Source organism: Varanus komodoensis, unplaced genomic scaffold (genome assembly GCF_004798865.1).
Source record: "Varanus komodoensis strain SLA01 unplaced genomic scaffold, ASM479886v1 scaffold5, whole genome shotgun sequence".
NCBI lineage: Eukaryota > Metazoa > Chordata > Lepidosauria > Squamata > Varanidae > Varanus > Varanus komodoensis.
The window spans coordinates 10987001-11013132 of record NW_025336087.1 but is presented as its reverse complement, the minus strand read 5'-3'; the positions used below and the strand labels follow the sequence as shown (position 1 = coordinate 11013132).

The 26132-nt window shown below is 40.9% G+C and overlaps 1 protein-coding gene across 2 annotated transcripts in view; it reads right to left on the bottom strand.

Annotated features, from left to right (window-relative positions):
- Positions 1-238: 238 nt before the first annotated feature.
- The window catches only part of ARSB (arylsulfatase B), a 78812-nt gene continuing 52918 nt past the window's right edge, over positions 239-26132 (bottom strand). Inside the window, exons 7-8 of one of the 2 annotated variants that reach the window (XM_044446377.1) lie at positions 4868-4993; positions 239-1691 (exon numbers count right to left, since the gene is read on the bottom strand). In XM_044446377.1, the coding sequence (XP_044302312.1) occupies positions 1426-1691; positions 4868-4993 (392 nt within the window). In that variant the 3' untranslated portion in view covers positions 239-1425. Of the gene's footprint in view, positions 1692-4867; positions 4994-25524; positions 26018-26132 lie in introns of those variants that run through there. The other variant, XR_006416293.1, reaches the window with a different exon arrangement.

Here is a 26132-nt window from a genome sequence, read left to right as displayed (position 1 = left end):
AGGAAGAAATTATTCTACCTACAATTTCTTTTCCACTGGAAATCAGTCAGGTTTGTACACAATGAAGGTTATTGACCATTCATTTATTCTGGAGAGATCCCCTGCTGATGATTTATGAACAAGTTAATACTTACCCATTATAAATCCTTGGGAGACCCCCTGTCCACATCTGTCAATTGTGAGAACTGTCATTTATTCCTACTCTCTGCTTCCTGTATTTAAACTAGATACAGATCCATAAGAAGCCTGTCCTTTTATTCCATAGCAGCTAAGTTTTTTTAGCAACCTTTGATGAAGGACTTTGTCAAAAGCCTTTTGAAGATTTACAGACTTCTGAGTAAACATACATGTGACTTTGATCCAATGATATATTTCAGTTAGCAGAAGGAAAACTGGATAGAATGGATTTCATTTCCCTCTGCAGACCCCTCCATGTCCCCAAATCTTCTCTGGAGGGTTGGGAACCTTCCAGAACAATTTTGAGGAGCACACTGGTGGTTTCAAGGAAGAGCAGAGGACTGAAAGCTTCCATTATGCCAACAGAAGTTCCATTGCATGAGCAGAAATCAAAATGCTAAATCCAAGCTTAGAATTGCATGGTTCTTGTTACAGACCTGAAACCATTTTGAAGTAAGGCTGATGTGAGCCCTGATACATGTTTAGCAAGTAGGAGGTTATAGTCATGGAGATTTTGGAATGCTTCTATTTGAGAGACTGATAAGGTGAAGGTGAAAAAAGATAATGCCATGAGAATCCAACAATTCATTTCTTTCTCTTTTCTTTACAACTCTGTCAGCATCCAACAAAAGCTGGCTGCTAGCAAGTATAAAATCAGGCTTCTGACTTCAAATGTGAAAGGATTTAGATGGCCCTGCCCCCCACCCCATGACTCAGAGCTCTCCAACTGAAATAATGTTTCCCAGCTGGACAGCAATTTTGGGAAGCCAGTATCATTTTAACCTCTGCTTTGAAGATAAGTCATGGACAAAAACTAACATCCAAATGGTAAATTTATGATTTGAATAGAACTTCAAGCACAATACAAACTGAAACTAGATTTCACCCCAGCCCAGCTACTTTTCAGTCAAAGATGAATCAATGGACTGAAAGTGAAGCTACAGGAGTTAAACAAATGGGGTTGGAAGTAGCTTTCTGTATCCCTGAGTCTTCATCTTTCCCCATCCTGGTAATTTCCAGATGTGTTGGGATACCATTCCTGTTCCTGGGATTGTGGGAGTTGTAGTTCAACACACCTGGTCATGCCAGGATGGAAAAGGCTAGTCTACAGGGAATTTTCCCATGGAACATTTTGGTACACATGTATACGAAGACATATACATTTTACATACACAAATGTAACATGGTAATCAGCTTCACAGCTGCACTTCAAATTCAAATGTGTTCCTCAGACGGCTATGTAGTTTCCTACATCCATGGCCCCCATGCTCCAGTTGCCTCTGGGTCACATCGTGGATCATTATCGGGGTAGAACACGGGGACAGAGTTCTTATAGTAGTGCTGCAGACGTCTGAGGAGCTTTTCCACAATACTAGGATATTGTTCTGACAAATCATTTCTTTCCTCAGCATCCTCAACAATGTCATAAAGCCAAACTTTCTTTGTCACTGGGTGAGATGACAGAGTCTTCGATTCATTGAATAAAGTTGGTGGTGGAAACCAGTGACTGCAGCCTATATACAGGAACAAAGAGGACCAAAGGTTATTTTGGGGCACCATTAGCCCCAGAATTTGTTTTCAGAATGTTCACAGATCTGGCTTATTTAATTTTAGAAAAGTAGAATTAAAACTTGCCACTTGAAATGTGGTTTTCTGTTGAGTTCTGCCAACTGAACAAGAGAGTACCAGGCACTTTGAAGAGGAATTAGACATTAATATGAATAAGAACAGTTCCTGATATAAAATGTATGAAGGTTTCACTGAAACAGAAATGTTTAGCTGCTTCTCATTGCTTTTTGCTTTGCTTAGATTTCCCCCCTATCTTTTCCTGCTACTCATTTATTCTTGAATTGCTTTTTACACATGTTTAGAACATACCCAGCAGAGGAACTGTGACAAGAGCAACAAACTACATTATTCCAGGTGGAAAGGAAGAGACTGAAGTGAATTTAGTTTGCAATTTAATACAAATCAATTTAATTTGCATTTCCCAAACAAATACATGAAATGAAATGCAGTTATTCTTCAATTTCTGTACTACTCTGAATTTTGCAATGCAAAATTAAATAAAAAATGCACACAGTAGGGAAAATTGCATACAAAAGGCTTAAGGAATAATGCTATACAAATGTTTTTATTATGGAAAATTGCATGCCAAAACACATATGAATTTTGGTGTGAACTTAAAACACACTCACACGTACATTTAAAAAGGAAAAGGGACAGAACAAATTGTGTTTGAGAAAAATATGAATGTTACAAAAATTGAAGGAGATTTGTTTTTTCCTAAGAACAGTACCTTAAAGACAACTATCTCCTGCATTAACCTTCACAGGAGAGAAGCTCTTCTACTGAAGTCCTTTTCAGAGCACTACCACCAACAGTTTTTAAGGGAGTGGTAAGAAGAGAGCACTTTTTGATAGTTGGCACTTAGTTATGGAATTCCCAATTTTGTCCTTTACTTCTATTTACTCACACTGTCTTTTAAGGTTCATGTTAAGACATTTTTTATTCTCTTAGGGAGTAATTCTATGGGGGTGCCCATAATCCTATGATCTTGGGAGAGGTGCCAGCAGGATAAGTTCTATCTTGGCTACAGTGGTTTCCTCACCCCCTGAATGGCCCCAAAAGCCCTTCTCTGAGCTCACTGTTATGACTTCAGGGGAGCAGCAGTGCGTTTCTTCCTCACCAGCTGTGGGGAAAGGAACAGGATCTGAGCACAGGTTCCCAGCTACAAGTTCAGAGCAAGTTTCTGACCTCATAGATGGGAATGCAAAATATCCTATGGCTATCTGGACACTGTCTCAGGGCCATAGGATTGTTCTGCCCAGCATTTTAAATGTTTTTTTAAACATCTGATGGAAAAAGAAGCTATATTTCACACACTTTATCGAGACATCCATTCTCTTGCCTGACTTGGTTTTGAAGTTGGAATTAATTTGGAAAGAATATTTGTGTTTTTTTAAAAGTTCTTTTAGCCACAATTATTTTGATTTCTTACTGCAAAGTACCCTGGAGTGGTACTGAAGTATGTTCAATAAATAAATAAGCACTAGCATGAAAGCAAACTTACATATCAGAAATAACAACTCTAGCTCAAGGCTTAAACAGATCAATGACATTCTTACTAGCAAGTAAAGCTCCTTGCAGGCATGTCCCATATTGCTTCAACTGGCACATGCTAAGAAAATAGTGGGTGTGCTCAGATGACACTTTAGGCTCAGGGTAGCTATATAGCTACCCTAGGCTTAAAGTTGCCTGGGAGCTCCACTCTTCCCAATAAACAATTGAGCAGAGCAGGGCTCCAGAGGAACCACCTCCCCCTGCTCCCCCCTCAGTCTTCCCACTAGAATCCCGGGGACAACATGCAGGTGCACTGAAAGGACTGAAGCAAGGATGATAGCTGCCAGGAAGTGCCCAGTTGGCATTTCTGGACAGCTATCACAGGCTTCATTCACTGTGCATAGCCACTGCTCAGGTGAATGGTGGTGGTGCCAAGCAAAGGAAAATCCCAAGCTGCCCACCCACCCTTGTCCTTGCTGTGCATAACCATCACTCACCTGCATGATTCTGGTGCATAGCAAAGTAAGGAGGAGGGGTGGTGCTTTCCTCTTAGGTGTACTTCCAGGTAGACCTAAGGGAAAGTAGCTTCTCCCCATCTTCGTTTGGTAGGGTGCCTGTGGGTTCCCCACCAGGCAAAGGCATGGGAGCAGGGAGGGATGCAGTGAAGGGGGAAAGAAGTCAGCTTCACCTTCATCCTGCTGAATTCAACTCTTCTTCTTCCCCTTCACCATATCCCTGTCTGCCATTTTGGGTGGCACAAGCTCCCTTTGCTGTGTGTGGCCACTGCTCACCAGGATGAGAGGGTGATATGAAGCAGACCTCAGCAGCTTCCTCCTATGCTTGTGTTGATTCTAGTGGGAAAGCAGGACTGCTCTTTCAGTGGCTTAGCATACTGTGTCTAGACACACAGTGCATTTAGGGAGGGTATTCCCACTTAAAATAATAAAAAACTATACATTTTCCAGGTAGAAGTGGCTGGCCACCCAAGCAGAGTATGCTGTGATGGTTATTGCAGGAATGCTTGTTTAGTCATCCCCTTCTTTAAGCCTGACGTACAGGATCACTGATAATCTCTACCAGTAAATCAGCTCTTTCTTTAACCCTTCAATTGATATCAAGAACAGTATAGTAAAAAAATGGTTCAAAAACTGAGTACAGAAATTACTGATAAATGTAATCTAGGAAACCTGAGGAGAGGAGGAATGGCTATAGATAAATCTTTCAATTTCAGTTTTCTGTTTCTCTGTTTCCAGTCATAATTTTGTCCCAATTAGTTTTCACAGCTTGAATTTCTAAAATTCCACACAAAAATTCACATGCACTTTGGTACAGATTTTCATTATACACACATTTTTGCTACTATATCAATTTTTGTGAGGCATTTTCCTTAATATGCTGCTGTTCTGTATTTTTTCAGATTTTTGCTTGTACATTTTTCTAATAAACACATTTTTATGGGCATTTTTGTTTAGAGAAATGCATTGCAAAATTTGGAAAAGTGTGAATGCTGACAGAAAAATGCATTTCAGTTACCATTGTTTTGGGAAGTATACATTTGGTATGTTTTTATCAAAATGTGAACCCAACAAAATTCTCCTTTACCCACATAGAGGAAAAAAAAATTAACCTGGATTGCCTGTGAGTAGTTTCCACCTTCCATGTCGAATTGCAGCATGTATGGAGGTATTGAAAATGGAATCTGTCCATGAAAAATAATTATTCTGCAGTGAAGTTCTGTGGCTGCTATAGGCACCTAAAATGGAATGGAAGACTGAAGTTATACCCATCCATGCAATCATACTGTTTGCCTTTACAATAGAATTAGCTGGCAGCCAATGCCCAGTGTTGTGAATCTGTGACACGTGTCATAAGAAATACCTACAGTACACTTGGATAAAGACAGAAAAACATTGTAGAGCTCTGGGACTGCTAACCACATTCCACACAAACATAGTCATTTCCCCAACCCTTGAAAAAAGAGATGTTTCTGGATAGTACAGATTAGCTAAAATCCTCTGGGGATGTAACTAAGACACCTTCCCCTATAGTTCCTGGGGAGCACACCAGAAACATAGGAAATTGGACAGGTAACTGGCTGGCGCATCATTGGATTTGATAAAATATATTGCCACACTACTACTTGCAAAGCAGGCAGGAAAATGGCTCACAGTGAGGCTAAACATACTGTGGGACTTCTGTGTAAGTCTTATACCTTGAGTTTATGTTTATTCTTTAGGGGCCATGCATGGTGGTCTTGAAAGGAGGAACTCTAGAGAAGATAAGAACTGGACAGACTGATATGGCAGGAGGTAGTCTTTCAAGAGGCCTGGCTCCAAACCATATGGGCTTTTAGGTAACCAACACTTTGACTTCTGCCCAGAAAAAGACCAGTAGCCAGTGATGCTGCTGTAACAAGGGATTCACAGGCTCCTTGTCTGGCTGCAGCATTGTGTACCAGCTGTGGTTCTGAACTGTTCTGCTCCCCATACAGAGTGCATTACAGTAGTCTAAATGGGATGTAGCTAAGGCACGTGTGTCTGTGTGTTCAGACATTTCTAGTAACAGGTGCAGTTGGCACACCAGCCTCAGTCATGCAAGCGTACTCCTGGCTATCATTCAGACCTGAGCATCCAGATCTAAGTCCAAGACCCCATCCAAACTGTGAGCCTGAGTCTTCGGTGGGAGTGTAGAGCCATCCAGCACAGGCTGAATTCCTATTCCCTTGATCTACCCTTTGATTGGCCCTATTACCATCACATCATCTGCCCAAGGCTACTGTCAGGCCCTGTCCCAGGTCTCAGTGCAGTTGGGCAGATACTAACAACCCAGCTCACGGGAGGGACTACCTATGACTTGTCACTGGCTCACAATGCTGGCTACAGCCACTTGGGCCTGGTGGCAGTCTTCTTAGCACTATTCTGCTTCATCTCACAGGCCTGGCTCATACCACAATTTACTGCAATGCCTCCAGGGCAGGTGCCTACAGCAAAAATGTCAGGATAGATTTTTGCAATGCTGCTGCACCCACACAACCCTGCCTAGGTAATGCAGGGATAGGGAACTGACCATACTGCGGAACCCACCATGGAGCCCCTCATGCCAAGGATCATACACATGGGCATGGTGTCAATAGCCTCACCAAACCTGACAACAGCCCTGATAACTGGTATGGAAATCAGCATATTTTTAAAGTTTAAACATCTAGCTCAGTCTTCCCCAACTCAATTCCCACCTTATTTTTTCAACTGTAGCTCCCATAACCCTTGACCACTAGTTCTGCTGGCCAGGAGTTGTTCTAAACATCTGGAAGATACCACATCAGGAAAGGTGAAGCTAGCTCTGTGCCTAAAACCTCATTTAGAAGACGCTTGTTTGTGTAAGGTGTTCATACATCTAAGCACTGTGTGCATACCTGACAGCTGCCGGAAACTCTTGCATATACAGACTTACACTTCTTTGCCTGCAGCCTGGCAGAAAAGGAAGCAAGTCTGATAATCAGCAATGTGTGAGGCCTGAGTACATGGTTCAGCCTTTAATATGGTCCTGCCAATAATGTAAATATTATAATGAACATATGTTCCCAAGCCTCCAGACTTATAGGATGGATGCAACCCAGGCTAACCACAATTTCAAGAATCTGCTAGAAAAATGCACACACAAGGCCATACTCTATACAATTCTTAATAATCCTAAACTTTCCAGTTTCACAAGGGAAATTGTTATTCTTGATTTATTAAGAAATTTTCTAGCCTGCTTTTCTAGTTCAATTTACAAAAGAAATGTAAAGCTAAACAAAATCTACTAAAATATGCAAAAGCGGTTGATAAACCAGCCAAACTATAAAACAGAGATAAACCAGAAAATAAATATCCACCTTGACCAACCTGAACAAAAATAACTCCTCAGTGATATACCATCAAAGAAAGAGGGTAGAGTTAGTAGTACAGTTAGGCAATTTGCGGCACTGGACTTACTGGTCTTGTGAGTGGAACTAATGTATATTACTCCACTTCCTTCAAAATATGGTAAGGCAGTTCCTCTACGCTCAGAGACTCCCCACTTCATTCTGCTGAGTGAGGCCCTATAGCTCTCCTGTGGCAGGGAATCCCAAAGAGTGGGTGATCTTCCTGTGACTCTTAGCCACAGCTGAGAAAGCCATCCTGCCATCCAGTGCTTCTTGGACTGGGGCCAGGTACATAAAGAGGTTTCTCCTAATTATAAACTTTGTGTCCTGGGAGTCCATCATTCAGGAAAAGATGGTCCCTTGGGCTTTCTTAGTCCTAAGCCATGAAGGGCATTAAAACTGCCTTAAAAACAAATCCACAAATGCTACTAGCCTGCAAAACAAAAAACAAAACAAAACAAACCCAATCCTAACAAGATTCCTGACCAGCCCATTGTGCTGGCAGAGGAGGGATAGAGGAATCCATCAGCCCTGTAATAGCTCAGCACATTTCTTCCTCCTCTCTCTCTCTTGCAGCCCACCCAATTTGTATGCTGGATGCAGAATAGGAACAACTTTGTCCTTTTTCCATCAACCTGCTAATTTGCCTGCATGAAATTCCTTGTTACCTATGGTGACCATAGCAATGCCTGAATACAAAGCTGCATTAAATGATACAGAATCATCGAATAGTAGAATTGGAAGGGACCAGAGGGCCATCAGGTCCAATGCCCTGCTCAGTGCAGGACTCCCAGTTAAACCATCCCTCTCAGATGGCTGTCCAGTTGCATCTGGAATGCCTCCAGTGTGGAAGAGCCCACAACCTCCTTAGGTAATTGGCTCCATTGCCGTACTGCTCTAACAGTCCGGAAATATAACTGAACCTTAGCAGTTACATACACTTCAGATTGCTCCAAGCACCTCATGTCCCAGAGCAACCCTTGCTATGAGTATGCAAGGTAGGTCAATCTTTTCTTCTTCTCATCACTCCATATTGCAATGGCAGTTAGCTTTATGAGATGGTGCTTTGCGTAAGGCTAGCACAAGATGGGCTGGGGTTTCCTCCCACCTTCTGACAATAGGCAATTCATCTGTACCCTTAACTACACATGCAGTATTTTATTAGGTGGTGAGTGAAGTCATTTATGAAGAAAAGCTCCGTTTTGAAAAGTACGGGTGATTAAATATTTCCATGAGATCTGATATGCTCTCTTAGAAGAGGCACTTTCCCACACTGTTTATAACTGTAAAATAAGCCATTCCAACCCACTCTAAACTTCCAGGGTAAATTACACTGGTTTATGTTTTTCCTTGATCTCTGTAAATTTCATTATACTTTTGCCAGTTTTGCTGCTCCTCTTTCAACATGGGACAAGAATGAAAGGCAAAGATTGCCAGACACAAGCTGACTTTAAAAATCATGAGGTAAAGCACCGCACATGGTATTTATTATCTGAGCTGGAAAATCCAAATCTTTCATCATTTTGTGTACATTCTTTATGACTTGTTCCAAATTGATTCAAACTTTTTGAATTTCAATTTAGCAAGGCAAACATCACAGACAATATAGTGTGGCCATAATTTATTTTTAAAATGTTTCATGACAGCCTATATCTATTTTTGAGTGGAGGTACAGAGCAGAAGAAAAAGAATGCCAAACCAGACTTTCAAGCTTGCTATCTAAGAAGTACCTGATCTAAAATCATAACCCTTTTGGCCTAGCTGCTCATCCCTAACTGCAACAGAGTTTAAGTAGAGGTAGCTATATTTCTTAAACTTCATTCCCCCATAAAAGCTCCCTTGCTTTGCTAGCTCTTCGAATTTAGTTTAATAAGATCCTTTGGCACAAAATGCTACTTTTTCCAGCAGCTTCCTTGGCTTACGCTATATAAGTGGACAGAACTGAAGTCAACCTCTTGTATGCAGTGCCTGCTCCAGGTTTGGAGGGCCCCTGGACCCTTCCCTCACTAAGCCTACCTTTTCACCAACACCAGCTGCCATGTCTTGTAATCTACTTTCTCATCATCACTAGCATTTGCTTGTTTGGCAGGCAAAAAATAAGTGGATTGTAGCATCTCATAGAGGCAGGTGAACAAGGAGTTGTAAAGATGAGGAAATGCAGCTCCAGGGCATTCTTGTCAATTCTTGCTGTTGCTCTTGCTGCTTTGTAAGGCTGTTGTTTGTGCATACCTATCTTAAATAATTAAAAGTTTGGGACTACAATCCTATACGCACATACCTGGAAGCAAGTCCCATTGAAAGTGAGTAGAGTTTGCTTTCAAGTATATATGACACTGCATTGTACACTGGAGATAAAAGAATGAATTTTGATAGAGATTTTAAAATGTAACCGTGATTGCAATTCTATACAACTGGCTGGGCAACAACTTTTTTTTATTGAGGGCCCATTATTTATACTTCTTATGCTCATTCACTCACTCCTTCAATTAAAGCACCAGTAATAAGCATCATTGGCAAAACCATAACGGGATGAGCTATAAATAGGCAGTATGCATATTAAAAAAGAGCCCAGGAAACTAACCAAATGCATTCATTTTTTAGTCTGTGATTAAGATGATGAGAGAGAACCATGCTGAGAAGGGTTTTCTCTTTTTTTCCTATATGGCAAGTGATCAGAGAGTACATAACTTTGGTGCAACACAGTATTTAGTAAAACCCCAGCCACAAAAGTTGAGGCATTCTATATTCCAGCGTACTTGTGGGCTTCTGTGCCAAGGTGCAGGCAGTACAATTTGGGGACTGGAAAGAAACTGTGGGGGAGACCGAAACCATGTAAATGTAATACTTCATTTCAAAGTTGAGTCATGTCCAATCACTTATTCCAAAAAGCTTGTCATATGAGCTTAGTTTCCTCAGGCAAGCCTTTTTTGCTTGCCACCCTTCACTGACCATGAGCAAAAAAGAAAGTCTTTGCTAACAGTGTGGAAGATTATTACATGATTGTGACTGCCAGCACATTATGACTGACAAAACAGAGTTATTCATCAGCAACATCTGTTCTTCTTGTGGTCTGCTTGGCAGTCATGCCTATGGAATTGGCTCAGACAAACCACAACACCTGAGCCACCTGCACAACACCTGAGACGCATCACAGGGGCATTTCTTAGCACCTGTTTTGGTTCCTAACATGGGGAAATATTTGTAACTGGGCACAGTTACACAGGTAAAACTTTGTGATTTCTATGTATCCCCCTATTTGGGAAACTTCTAAGTGATCCCATGCTAGTAAAATCTTATATAGGAGGCTGTTTTGAAAATTAACTGATTAATGCACCATCCCTTGTTTCTACATCAGTCATGATTATATAACCCAGCCAAGATTTTAAGTTGATGAAGTAGCTATACCCAGGGATGGGCCACAGGAGCTCTGCAGGCTTCATGCCCATTCCTTGGCCCCTTTTTGTGGCATCCAGTGCTGAATTTACCATGGAAGATCAGAGCTTTTTCCTAGAGGCAGTGGCAGCAGCTGCATTAACCTGGGGAAGAGTATGTAGACAAACAGGACTCCAAAGAGATGAGGACAGCCACAAGTCCACAAGCCACCATCACTCCCCCACCCCACTTTATGCCGATGGGCTTCTTACACACACATCTGCAGCCGGAGCAAATAACAGCCCTCCTTTTCCTTATGCAGACAGCGAGAAAGAGAGAGAGAACGCCCACTCAAATATGTTCGTAAAGCTGAAATATTATATATACATTAGTGTTTTCTTTTCATAGGAGGAGGAGGAGCTCTGACTGTGGGTTGTGATTCATGCTTACTTCTCAGTACAAAAGTTTTTCCCATTTGTTGGAAGGCATTCCTATTTTCTTAAGAGTAATTCAGACTGAATGATGGTTGACTTTGAATTTTGAAAGTGTAAATCCAGGATGATAATCCTGTAGCCTACATTTACTTACTAGGGATTAGACTCAATTGAATTCAATGGTGTGCACTTCTGAGTAGACATGCATTGCCCTGTGCTTTACAGAATGGAAAATGTCCTTGGCTGGCGGTCACAGATACTGCTGCAATTTTAAAACAAGTAAGAAAACACTTGTTGGTCTCACTCATGTTGGGTTTAGCTCTGTCCCCTTTATCTTTGACCCTGCCCCCCACCCGCCCCAATGGACTGTGTCCCTTAGTTCTTTCTGAAACTGATATTTTAATAAAAATTTAATTGAATTTAATAAAACATTTCTATCCCATCCTTCAACTGGAAGCCAGTGGAGCTGGTAGAGGACCAGCATTATATTTGGCTGTTGCAGTGAAAAAAGTTCTCCATATCTCATTTATTCCATATCCTCTTAAGCCACATGTCTAATATAGGTATTTTAGGAATTATCTTAATTTCTTAATCTTTCCTGTTAATGTATCTTTAAGTCAATACATTGCTTCTTAAAAATTAATATTCTAAATGCCTCAGCATTTAATGGAAGTTTGTAGTCAACATTTGTAATCACATTGTAAAAACATAAAAATCATGAGCCTATTAAGCCTATGCATGTGTATCTAAAAAACCCACATATTCCTTCCCAGTTTATCTCTGCTTCCCCTTCCCTCCCTTCCTCTGCTGTTTACTCCCTGCCAAGTTTTAGACTATAGACCTCTTTATATATGTCTTTATGTCTTGACTGGTATATGTGAAGGACCCATCTCTTAAGAGATGAAATAAATACAGCCATGCTGAAATACGCAATATCTTTGCTGCTTTAAATGCCTGAGGCTGAGGTGCCCAATATTATGCAGATACTGAATGTAGTGAATGAAATGTAACTGCTTATATTTGCTACAATCCATATGAAAAAAGAGACATGTTGGGCCTGAAGAGTAAAACATTATACTACTTCCAAAAATGCTACAAACCTTTCTGGAGAACATGGATATAACTCACTTCCAGAGCCACATTATTTCTCTGTCCTCCCCCAGTCCCAGATTTCTTTTCAAAGCTTGGAGTATACATTTTGTCCTTTGCACATGGGAGTATAACCAAGAGCAGGAGTACATATAGGAGAAAAATACATTGTTCCATTGGTTAATTGGAAACATTCAAATATGGTACTCATTTAAACACCAGATAAAGTAAACAAAGAGAATTGCACGTACATGGAACAGGGGAGAGGAACAACCAGTAACTTCAGAATGGTTTATTTTTCCAAAAAGCATTCATTAACATATAAAAAGACAAATGTTTTATAGAACATCTTTCTCACTGCACCGTTCCCCCAGTACTATGACGTTTATGCAAGGGAAACAGTTCATTCTGCCTTCCTTTTCCATGGTGCAACACACCAAATGCCTACTTCAAGCCTGATGGGACTGCAAGATTTGTCATCACTGGACACAGCTCATTTGAACCCATCAAAGTGCTTCCTACCAGGTTGGACGATGGGTCCATTCAGCTCAGCATCATGCACTACACTGACTGGAAGAAGTGCTCCAGGGTTTCAGGCAAGAATCTTTCTCGGTTCTACCTGGTGATATCTAGCATTGAAATGGAAACTTCTGTCTGCAAAGTGGGCATGCTACCACAAAAGGCCCTCTGACAGCTCCTCATAAATATAACCACCAGTGAGAAGACCACCGGTTATTTTCACTTCAAAGATCAGTTTACCTAATTTCCGTTCATAATTGCAAGATGCTTTAAAATACGGGGAAAGTGTACACCAATACACACTCTTCTTTCTCATAAAACATGAAAGTACACATATCCCCCTCCCAAATGTGCATTAAAAAATTCACACAAGCTCAGAAAGAGGCAGACACATTCAGGTGTGTGAACAAGGTAAGTTATGGTCCAAAATGAAATTCACATCCATCCCTTTCTATAAATCTATAATGTATAGTTTCCATGGAGTCTTAAAAGCAACTTGCTAGAACAAGCTTATTTGCTATGTAATTGTTATTGCATGATTCAGCTTTTGGGTTGGGTTGCCAAAATCTTGATAGTTGAACTGTAAGCTTTGTACAGAGAAGGAATGAACATTGGATTAAAACTGTATAGAAAGAGTTTTGGTTTGCAGGTAACAATCTATGCAGCTCAACACTGTTTATTTTTGCGACAATCAAAACAGTTAGTTTGGCTTTTTAAAAAAGTAAAATATTAGAACTCATAAAATTAGCTTTTTGAGTTTTTAAAGCATCCTACAAAGAAGTGGCCCAAACCTTTTGCTTTAACATGTTTGACAGATCACAGATAATTAATGGCTATCACCTCTTCTGCTCATCCTCCAGACTTGCGGAAACCTGGCAACCTTATCAACCTGCCTTCAGCCATGTTGGTGCTATTGTTGAATGCCAGGTCAGTCCAAAATAAAGCCTTTCTCATCCATGATTTGATCATGGATGAGGGGGCCAACCTGGCCTGTATATTACTTGTATGCTCAACCCTTGCCCATCATAGCTGACTGTACAAAGTGCAGAGGAGGTATGCCCCTGGGTCCCGGAGGCTGTGAATGTCTCCTTAAGAGGAGTGATCCCAGCCTTGTTGAAAGAGGTTGTTATAAGACCACTCCTGGAAAAGGCTGATTTGGACCCAGGGGACATAAGCAATTATACACCAGTGCTGAGCAAGGTATTCAAGAGGGTGGTGGTTGGCCAACTCCACACGCTCTTGGATGAAATGGATCATCATGATCCATTTCAATTGGATTCATACCTGGATTCAGAATGGAAACTGCCTTGGTTGCCCTTTGGGATGACCTATGCCAGGAGAAAGACAAGGGGAGTGCGACCCTGCTGGTTCTCCTGCAGCCAAATCTGGACAGGACCTGGCAACAGTTATCCACACACTGGTAACCTCTTGTCTAGATTATCGCAACATGCTCTACATGGGGCTTCCTTTGGAGATGGTCCAGAAACATCAATTAGTCCAGAATAGGTCAGCCAGATTGTTAATGAAGACTGCCAGATATGATCATAAAAGCCAGTCCTCTACCATCTTCACTGGATCCTACTGAGCTCTGAGCCCAATTCAAGGTGCTAAGACTGGTGTTTAAAGCTCTAAACAGCTTGGGGCAAGGGTATCTAAAGGAGCGCCTCTTCCCATATGAACCTACTTGGCACCTTAGATCTGCATCTGAGGTCCTTCTGAAGGAACCCACTCCTCAAGAAATAAGGAGGGTGGTAACACAAAGAAGGGCCTTTTCTGCAGTGGCACCCTGACTCTGGAACAAGCTCTCCAGACAGGTCTGCCTGACACCTTCTTTACAGACTTTTAGGTGCCAGATGAAAACCTTTTTATTTTCAACAGTAAATTGTTAACTTGTTTTAAGTAGCATTTTAACTATGGGTATGTCATTACTGTGGTGTATCTTATATTGGTTTAATGTTTCTTATTTGTAATTGTTGTTTTATATTTTATTTTAATCTGCATTTTATTTTATTTTGTATTCTATTTTGTATTTTATTAATGTAATTCGCCCAGGGAGCTGTATGGCTAATGGGGTGGGTTATAAATTTAATAAATAAAAAAACCATAATTCACTGCCAGTCTTATACCACATCATTTTGTTTCTTTATTGAGTTTGCTGAAACACTTGAAAACTGCAAGCATTTTCTTCTTCCATTTTTCTAATATAGTTATCTTTTAGCTGAGCTAGACATACATATTCCTTGCTCAAAATGTATTGTTCTATGGTTTTTAGCAAATGGGTTTTCAGTATCACTACTATTCTTTTATCATCCAACATCCATTTCCTCCTTTTATTCTTGTATTCAGTAAACACTGAACCTCAACCTTGTGCACTACTTAGGTCAGTGGTTTTCAACATCGCTTGGACCAGTGAAAACAGGAAAGCCACCTTGGGGACCACTGAGGCAGAAATAAAAAGCACCATGCACATAATACAGTATTATGTTTATTAGTTTCCAAACACAATACGAAAGAAAGAAAGAAAGAAAGAAAGAAAGAAAGAAAGAAAGAAAGAAAGAAAGACAGACAGACAGACAGACAGATCTCCAAAACAACCAGAAACTGAGCAACAAAAAATGCCAACACAAGAACAAATACTGAAATTGGCATGGTGTGGCTCCCAGCTGGCTCCCACCAAGCCATCTCTCCCCTCCCACCCCAGCAGCATTGGCGCACCCCCCTTGAACATGATGCCAACCGGGGAAGAGGGGGTGGAGCACAGCCAGCCCCCGTGCTGCTCTGCAGCGAGTGGGATGTGCCCCCACCCCAACGGAGTGGCAGGAAATCTGCAGACTGGCACTGGTCCATGGACTGGTGGTTGAAAACCACTGACTTAGGTAACACAATTGCACTACTATTTAGCAGCTAAGCAATTTCAAAATCTGAAACATTATGCAGATGCTTTCCTTAGGTCAAGCTTAAATACTGCTTTTGACTTGGTGGTTCACAACGTCATTATGCATCTGAGCTTGAAACCATTACATAGCCTTGTAGCAACTAACATAAAACTTCTACTTCTGGCTACAACAGTTCTCACTTCAGGGACAGAGCAAGCACTATCATTAGGCAGAGTGATTTTACGTAATATGAAAGGACAGCAAATTGTTAGTTTTTTGAGCTGCTGTTATTCTACTCTCAGTGCTTGTAGAATTTTCTGTCTCAAATGCCAAAATAACTTGCAGAGCAATAAAATGAACCCTAAAGAACATCTAGTGGGCCACTGGGTCATTTAGATTCCACCTCCAAGGTTGGAAAACAGTTCTGACTTCTGATAGGGATTCACATGTCAATTCCCCTTCCCACCTTCCACCTGTACTTGGTACAGATGGAACTGTACCAGCTGCATCTCCAGAATGATCTTGGAGAAGATGTCACAAGGGAATTCCAAGGGTTGAGGATGGTAGGACACTGGTTCCGCCAGAGTATGACATATCCAGGTGGTGCTCCATCCTCCTTCCCTCCCATCTGAAGCATGCGATTTGCAAGGCAGGAGGATCGTGGCGATCACCTTTATGAAGATCACCTCCATGCTTCTGCCTTACAAGGCATGCCCATAATCCTCCAGGCTTAGAGGTATATGCACTGTATTGTGTCCTTGGTCAGCCTTAGGTATTAGGCACTTTCCCTTTGGGTGGTGTGGGTGTGCCATTTGCTATTCCATCTCAGGCAGCAAATTGTCTTGGGCAAGCCCAGCTGCAGGAGCATGAAATAAAGCCTGTTTAGGCAACTGAAGCTGGTGGGAAAGCTGGTTCCTAATACATGCAGGACTTATGCCATGAGGTTCTGCCCTAGGCAAAAGACACCAGTGCTTTGCATATATTCAAATTACACATAGAGACAGAGGTTGGGAAGGGACATCAAAATAACACTCCTTCAACTGCAGTGCCTTTTCACTTAGGAAAACTGATCCTCCATTGTTTGCATCATGGTTTCATGTCTGCCTTGAAAGTAAGCAAAAGACTATAATGGATTTTTAAAAAATAAACACAAATTAAAATGGTCCAAGAAGCCTCATATAATCTCCACCGTATCATAAGCTATTCTCAAATACTGGTGACCCAAGGAGTATTTCCCAAAAAGAATGCTTTAAAGCTCATAGTCCCATGACCATCTGGGCTCTAATATGTGTTTGCTGTCACAGATATCCGCAACAGAAATGCAGCTCTGCTGAAACATTTAAAAAACTAAAAGGAAAGGGCCTTAAAAAAAGTTGTGCTTGTAAAATAATTGCTTCCAGAATGTTTCCACTCATTAGTTCAAGATTTCAGTAGAGTTCTGCCAACAATGGTTTTCCTGTTCCAGTTACATCTGTACAAAAGGATGGAATATTCATCCATTATTCTCCTTTCTCTTATGTCTAATGCACTTCTTAAAAGAACCTTTAAATAATGGAGCAGACCAAGAGTATACTCAAATGTGCTATTTATGATGTAATACTGTCCTCTTGTGGGACTGTACCACCTGCTTGAAATGGTATAGTCCCACAGGTGGATGAATCTGGGGATCACTTTTCAAAAGGAAATGTCATATTGTCAGCAAGCATGGAGTGGAGATATCAAATGGAAAAATTCTAGACTTGTCTTTACCTTGAGATAATGGCTTTCCAAGCACAAGAAGATGTTGACCTGTGGGTGCCTGTATGCATTCAGAAACACTATAGTTTTATGACTAGGACTGTATCACTTACTCGGCTGTACTTTTGAATCAGCTCTGAAACTGCACCAGCGTTTGCCTATTGATTTCTTTTCTCTCCAGAAGTTTGGGGTTTAGTCTCTGGAACTGGGAGCAAGAACACCATTTGAAACAGAAATAATGCAATCTGGAAAACTACCTAACTCTTGCCAGCTCATGAACTGTTCTCAATATAACATAATTAGCCCAGTCCCCATGTGAAGACAGTCACCAGTGCAGGCTCCTTCTAGGCACAGGAGACAGTAATTCCATCCAGCAGGTGTGCTGCAATGATGCAGCAGAGCCAAAGTATGCAGGGACACATTGTCAATACTTTTTGACCTGAAGGGGCACTGACATCACCTGCCACACCCTGTACCGCTTCAGATTTCTTGTATGAATATGCCTGAGGCACAACCACATGGCCTGAATCCCACATACCTCAGAAACAGTGTCTCCTTCTTAGCGTCTCACCAGCTCAGCATTGTCTCACTCTATCCTGGCATCCTACACAAGGTGGTAGTTTGGCACCCCACCTGACACTAAAGTATCTGTTCCCTCTAGGCTTAGCTACAATTCTCCCAGTAGCTAGAAGCAGTGAATTTTCTCTGCAATGATAGTTGGGGTCTATCCCTGTTGCAATGCAAAGAATATTGGGGTGGCCAGACCAGCTGCAACTATACATGAACACTCAAAGAATTGGTTGTTGATGTGGAAAGCAGAGCTGACTGAATGCATGGTGCCATAGCAACATGGCTAAGGAGACTGATGAGCACCTGCACTTCACAATCCATCCCTACACTAGTGGCATTCTTTGATACCCGCAGTGCAGATTTTCTACACAGAGAAAGCCATAGAAACCCAAGCAGTAGAAATTATAGATTTATCAGCCTCCATCCCTTATCTTTAAAAAAATTAAGAGAAAGCACTGTCAAACTTAGAAATAAATATACAGAGGGACAAAGCTTGCTGAGGAAAAATAGTATAACTCAATACAAAAGGGGTACTTATTGTTTATTAAAACAGTTATGCCTCATTCTTCCTCAGGCAGTTTAACACAATAGCAGAGTAGAAGGAAAATCAAGCAAAATCGCCAGTCAACAAATTAAACTAGTTAGAAACACCAGCAGTAAAAATATGAGAGAGACAGAAAGATTATATACCAGTTTTGGGAATGCCACGCTGTGGAGACCAAACTTTACGGGCCAAAGGCTTTCCTAAATAGGAGGGTCTGATTACTGCAGCAGAAAGCCAACAAGAAGGGAAGTAAATGAAATCTCCCTAGGAAAGAGGATCTACTGTCTGAATGCACCAACAGAAAAAAAGTCCAGTTGCCTTCTCAAATTCTGTAAATGTGACAGCAAGCACACTCACAATCCAGCTAGCTAGCTAGCTAGCTTGCTTGCATCCTTTCTCCCTTCCTTGATCCCTTGCCTATCACCCCAGGAAATCAGCAGTATGTATCTGCATACAGGTGAATCACAAGGCCAGGTTTGCCAAGTGTCAGCAATAAACCTGTGGCATGTGGATCACTGGTTAGAGCACCAGAAGTCATCAGTAGGAACTAATGGGCAATTTTCACAACTGAGGTAAAACAGTGTGAGACACTCCATGAATCTGCACTGGATTTGGTGTTTCATAATAGTAATAAATGTCAACAGAATTAGAAGCAGGTAAATAATATCAAATTACTTAGAATTGTAAAGCATAAAATAAGTGAAAATTGATGGTACAATCCTATGTGTATTTACTCAAAGGTGAGTTCCACTGTGTTCAGTGGGACCTACGGCAGGAAATTGTGCACAGAATTGAATCCAAAGGGAAAAAATTCTAAATATACATTAATGGGGTTGGAACCGATTGTAATTTTCCAAGAAAGCTCTCTGGTTTGTGATGCTTGCTAAGGATGCAACAATACAAAAAAGCAAATTCAATACTGAGTATTAAGAAAGAAACTGAACCACAAGTATCCATAGACTGGACCACAATTCAGTTAGTGGCCCTTTGGTCCCACTGAAATCAATGCAAAATGTTAGATGCAACTCAGGTCCCATTGATTTCAATGGGAACTAAGTGCAACTATTTCAGTCTCAATCCAGCATAATGCTATTACACAAAAATGTGGCTGGCAGTGCTGAGAATACTGTGTGCTGTTTTGGCTGTCCAATTTCAAAGTTGGAATAGGTATAGGAAAAAGTGCAACTAAAATTATCAGAAAAGCAGTACATTTTCCACATGAAGAAAAACAGAAGAGAGCCTGGTACTTTTGAGTTTGGGTAAGTGCAAGTCCTAGCAGAAGCGTATAAAATTAGGAACAGTATGAAGACAGAGGAGAGAAAATATCCTGTATCAAAATATTAGAACACAGGATCTCCTGGTGACACTTTTTCAGCACATGCTGGTTTCAAGTATAAACAAAAGCACATTTTCAGGTACCACATAATTAACTTATGGAATTCATTAACAGATGGACCTTATTCCAGCATTTAGCTATACCAAGGAACAACAGCGGGATCCTCTATGTAGTTATCCATGCTCTACACAAGACTGCTGTTGGGGGGGAAGCTGTGCTATGCAACACATGTGATGGTAAGTGTGTGGCTGTGCAGTTTCGCCCTGACCCCAGGGTGTGGGCTGGTATACACAGTAAGTGAAATGCCTGATTAGGGCTAATGTATGATGGAGACATTAGGTAAATTTCTTTTAGGAATTTTTTTTTAACATTAAACCTGCGTGCTGTGGCCCTTTTTCATTGCTTGTATAGATGTTTAATTCATTATGTTTTAATTGGTTTTAATATGTTTTAATCTGTTAATATGTTTTATGCACAATAAGCCACCTAAGAAGTCTTGGCAATTATAGGCAGCCTATAATACATGCAAGCAAGCAAGCAAGCAAGTAAGCAAATGAAGGCTTAGGCTGCTATCCAATGAGGCTGCCCATAACCCTCTGAACCCTGTGCAAGGTGGGAGGACTGCAAAGGCAAAGGTCCCAGCACGCAAAACACTTAAGCAACCAATCCTGGCCATCTGTGTCTGCCTTAGTAATGGCAGGAGTGTATGTGCCCTTTCCACATACTACAAAACCAATCTCGGAGGCTGTTATGATCTTGGAGCCACAGCCAGTGCAGTTCTTTCCATGCTGGGTGCAATGCTGGGAGGAGGGCTCTCTGAGTTTGGAGTCCCAGCTGTGACCTTGCTGCAAGTTCTCAGAGTTGGAGCTGGGACATGGACAAATCCTATGGCCATCTAGACTCTGTACAGTGGCCAGTGACTGTGCTGCCTGCCACATGCATGGCATAGAACGTTATCAGTAACCATCATTATTGATGAAGATGTCCATAACCAGAGATGGAATACAGCAAACTGCCTTATACCAGGGGAGAACTTGAGCCTACCTAGGGCAGTACTGCCTGCTCTTCTGGGCAATAGCTCTCCAAACTCAAGCAGATACCTTTTATATAACCTACATCCTGATTCTTCAAACTGGAAATGGCAGGGATTGAACACAGATTTTCTTCATGGACCACTCCCAAGTGGTACAAACCCACCAGAAATGGCTTGAGTCTGCTGAGTTAGATGCTGTTTCAGTCCTTTTACTGTTATGTTTGACTGTTTTTATTCCAGTCGTGCATTGTTAGCTGCTATGACTGCCGTCTCCTTAGCAAATCAAATAGTTTTTATTTAATCATTATATTTATATCCTGTCTTTTTCTGCAAGGTACGCAGGGCAGCTTATATAATCCTTCTCCTATTCATCCTTTCAACAACCATGTGAGGTAGGTTAGGCTGGGAGTCAGTGACTGCCCAAAGCCACCCAATGAGCTCTATGGCCAAGTAGAGACCAGAAACTGAATCTTCTGTCCTAGTCCAGCCCTTTAACCACTGTGCCACACTAGCTGTAAATAAACAGTCGCTCAGCCACTGACCCTTCCCCACATGCCCTGATTATGCACTGCTGCAGAAAACAAGTGAAGATGGCCTTCTCTCTCATACCAGCATAGGAGTGCCTGGTTAGCCAGTGCTGGAGAGAAAAGCTGGAATTGCTATACTTTCCTCTGTTCTGAAAAAGCCATTTCTCTATGGGAGCAGTGGCGGTAACAACAAGTGCAGTGCAGATTGCAAGAGATGGAAGTGCATGGGAAGAGAACACAAACATCCAACTTCCAATTTCATACCAGTGTATATGTGGAGAACATCAATGACAACATATGGGGGGAAGCTTTAAAATCAAAGAGAAATACAGATGGTTCCCAGACCAGAAAGGTTTGTGTTTGTTTTTCACTAATTTTTCTGTCGTTTTCTAAATCATGATATATGAAAACAATTATTTTCCTTGGAGGAGGAGGATGCTGAAATGTCAAGGGCTCCTTCAGGCTCTACTGTGATAATGAATTATTGAAGAAATAAAAATTTTTGCTACTTCAGTGAAGAAAGACATTTTGTGACCTTTTGAAGCTTTATAGCGATAATGAATTTTCTGCAGAACTCAGACACTTTCAGTTACTCTATTAAAATAAGAATGCTTGAGGAATAGCTGTGACCCTGACCTTTGAAAAATTAATGGAGTACTGATTTTGAAGGAACTGATAAAAATCTGGTTATTATCTAGACTCTTATTTATTACTGTCATGCCAATAATGCCCAGATGTATATATGATAACTATTTTTTAAAAAACTAAACAATGTTCTTTAGTGACCTTAATTCACCAGTTGAACTATTAGCCCTTGATATTTAGATACAAGTTCTCTACACATTCATTGTCATGCTGATAGTATGTTTTGTACAAAGATGTTGTGGTTCAAAATGAAGGTCTTTCCAAGTCAAGGCATAACCCTATGTATGTTTGTATAGGAAAAAAAATTCTATGATTCTCAGTTTTAGGCTGGAGAATGCTGGGAGTTGTAGGGCTGTTTTCTTTTTAAACGTTGCCTGCAAGTAACATTACCATACTAGGTTGGACAGGATAAACCCCAGATGATATCCTGTAATAAAATGTGAGGAATAGAATAACTAGGTTCAGCCATAAGTTCAAATTAATTTATCAAGGATTGATCAAGGATTTGATTTTAAGAACCATCTTTTTCAAACTGGTATTAACAATCCAGTGCAGAGAAGAGCACAATATGCTATGTTTTAGAAAACTTAGTTTTAACTAATGCTTTACAAAAGAGAATAAGGAAGCTGGATAATAACCAATGAGAAGGTTTCATATCAGCACTACCTAAAATACTAAAATGAATGTCAAAAGAAGGGAAATAATTAAAAACCAAGGTAGAAAATCTAGACACAGCATTGATTCAGCAAAATGTATATTGTACGTACCTAGATGACCAAAGCTGCCTTATACCAAATCACCCTGTTCGTCTATCTAGCCCAATACCATGCAGTTTGACTGGCAATGGTTCCCTAGGACAGAGGGGCACAGATGGTAGATCTAAATCTACTGGCAGATCTCTGGGTGATCTCAGGTAGATCAGCAAGGATTTCTGATTCCCACTCAATAATAGCACTAATAAAATGAATCTCCTGCACTTCCTCCTTTACTTACTTACTTACTTACTTACTTACTTACTTACTTACTTACTTACTTAACATCTTTACTGCTCAATAGCCAAAGTCCTTTGGGAGCATTGTCTTTGGAAAAACAATGTATTAAAGTGCCCTTTTCCCTCAAAATACAAAAATTTAAAAACAATTTTAACCAACAGCTAAAACAACATAGCTGCAAAAGGCCTGTGATGGGTAATCCCTTAAGTCCTTGAATATCCATGTATATTTTAAATGCCTTGGTATAAAGGGCTATTTTAACCAGACACTAAAAAAAGGACAAGAGTTTGGCATCATGCAGGTCTCAGTGGGGAGGTCATTCCATAGCTGCAGGAGCTCCAAAGAGACAGCCCTCCCTCTTGCTGCTGCCCTTCAAGCCACCTTGGTGGAGGCCCTAGATGTTGAGCATAGCAGGCAGGTATGATTGTAGTTGAAAGAAATTCTGCATTAGGTAAATTATTCCACTCAAATTAAGAATGATTGGCCTAAGCAGGAGCAGATTTCTGCATGTAAAGACTATGAGATTCACTTAAATCTGAACTTATGGTAGTCAAAATCACTATCACAATCAGTCACTATCACATTCACATTCACAACCAGCATCCTGGACTTAGGTTTCTTTTGCACCAGTCTCCAACTGGGTGATTGTGGGATCCTAGTAAAAAAGGTAGATTGGACAAGCCTGACATCTGCCCATCCCTGCTCTAGGGGAGACATCCAAATGTATCCACCCACCAATGGAATGGAATCCATACTCCTCTGTATATCCCTTCCCTAATGGGACACTCTACAAAATATTTGGGGGACACATGAGAACTATAATGGGTGAGGAAAAGATGAGAAATTCCATTATGTGAGTGGAAACCTACTTGCCCAAATATGGATGTAGCCTAGGGTTACAGGCAAGAGTCAGCTTTGAGCAGAGACGCTGTAAATTGCATTTGGGAGCTTACAGGTAGAAAGCATGTGCTCTGCTGAGCTACAGGCCATGCCTTCCCATATCTTACATTTTGTATATTGAAGTGATATCTGAACTTATGGAAAAATAGATCAGTATAATTAATTTTACTTGGATTTCAGTAAAGCATTTAATACAATATTATTAGAAAGTTGCAGGTTAGGATGGAAAAGATTGGAATTAAACAGGTTATTCTGGTCCCTACTTGACCATTAAACAGGCTAATTAAATAGGCATGGCCTATTTATGAGAGATGTTTTTATACATATACATTTATACATATATTTATCTTGCATTGTCTGATTAACTCTGAACTAAGTTGCCTTTTGTATTCAGGCTCCCCTCAGATAGTAACCTTCCAAATTGAATGCAGTCCACCAACTAGACAATTATCTTGATTCTGAAATTCCAGAAGAGAAACAAAAACAGGAGATTTATTGATTGCTAAGTGGACAACCATTCCTGGTTCCTGGTCTTCATTTGGAAAAATGCATGCATAATTTATCTGTTCGGCACTTTTAGAGTTGAGAAAAAATGACTATGTTCATACAATGTAACACACAACCTTGCGTGGTTACCATGGTTTGCATTTTTTACCATGTCTACCTGACAGATGATCATGTGGTTTCTACTTCATCATGGCTTCCACAGTCCTCCTACTGCTGGTGTGTATTCCTCCAATCACTGTGCTTGAAATTCACTCCCAAGGTGCATCACTCCCTGCCTATATCACCTGCCTCTTCCTCATTGGTCCACAAATAGAGACTGGATGACTGGAGCAGCTCCTGTAGTTGTCACTCTTTCCAGAGGCCTCTGTGGTAGTTGCATACCATGATGTAGAAGCCATGATCTTGAGTTTCAATAACATGATGGTATAGAGAAACCATAGGACAAACAGTTGTTTCCTGTCATGGTTTCTAAAGGCCAGATTTGCCATGGTGAAATACTATGACTGAGTTCAGACAACATGACAGACCAACAATGATAAAAGACCACCATGGCCTGTCATGTTGTCTGAATCCAGCCCATGTTTTCTTAACTCTGACAAGTAACAGTTCTCCAAGGTCTCAGATTCTGCCCTACCATGATCTGATGAGTCATGTGGCTCAGAGAGCAGACTGGGCAGGACAGCAGATCACATCCCTCATCCACTGCCTATTGCTGTCGCTGCTGCCAGTATTGTCACCACTTCACCCAACAGCCCATCAACCCTGGAACACTGCTGCACATTTGCTACTGCAGCAAATACTATTGAAAGCAGATACTGGTGCCTCACCATCTCTCCAGGGACAGGTTGCCCACAATGCTTCAGTCTTAGGAAAGAAGCCTTTGTCAAAGCATGGCCCTGAAGAATGAGATTGCCCTGGAGAACCTGAGAGAGCCTGTGCATCCACCACCATTAAAGGGTGAGGAGTGGTGCTGCTGAAAGGACTGTATGAGGACAGGCTTACTAGTTTGCCTCAGGTAGTGCTCTGTCTTGTGTTAGCCATGGTCTTAGGCTGAGTTGCTTCATGCCACATGCAATGTGATCCTTTGGACTGGTCATGCCACAGAAGGAACCTAGTGCCTACTTTCAAAGGACAGGTTCCACCACCCTTTCCCAAATAGACTCAGGAAGTATTTACAATTCTGTGCAGTGTATCACACAGCTCATTTCAGCCATGCAAGAATATTTTAAACCATTTCCTTATCATACAGGCACCTACCAAAGTGCATTTTATTAAATCTTGTTCCATATTGTAATCTACTCTTATAGATAATGTATACTTTTATTGGGAGGCTTGAATCAAATGAGCTCTATGTACTTTGTAGTCCTGAAATTCTAAGGTTTCAAATTCACAAAATCAGGAGGAGGAGGAGGTTCCATGGAAATCATACAGTTTTCATACATTCTTTTAGTTTTCAAATAATGACAGGTGTTAGACATTAGAAACAGCAAAGAAAATATGCTTCTTTGGTTAGAAAAAGTAAAGACCCCCTTCACACACATGATTATGTACCTACAAAAGCAGTGCATGCCTTCCCCTTACACTGTGTTCTTTCTGGCACAATTCTATATTTTCCCATCAACAATGAAAAGAAAAAAAAAAAGAATGGCACAAATCAATGTGGCTGGGTAATAACTCACAGTGTCTTTTCAGCCCTTGTGCAGCACGTAAAAAATGGAGCCCAGAGGAGCTAACTGTCCTGTAATCAAGATAAATTCTTCTGATATTCTTGCAAGTGCAATATATAATGTCACTGAAATTCAAAGTTGATTTATTATAAACTAAATATTCACATATTATAAAATATTAATGAAAAATGAAATGGGCAATTCCATAATAAATTATGGCACCAATTCAACTGAGCACAA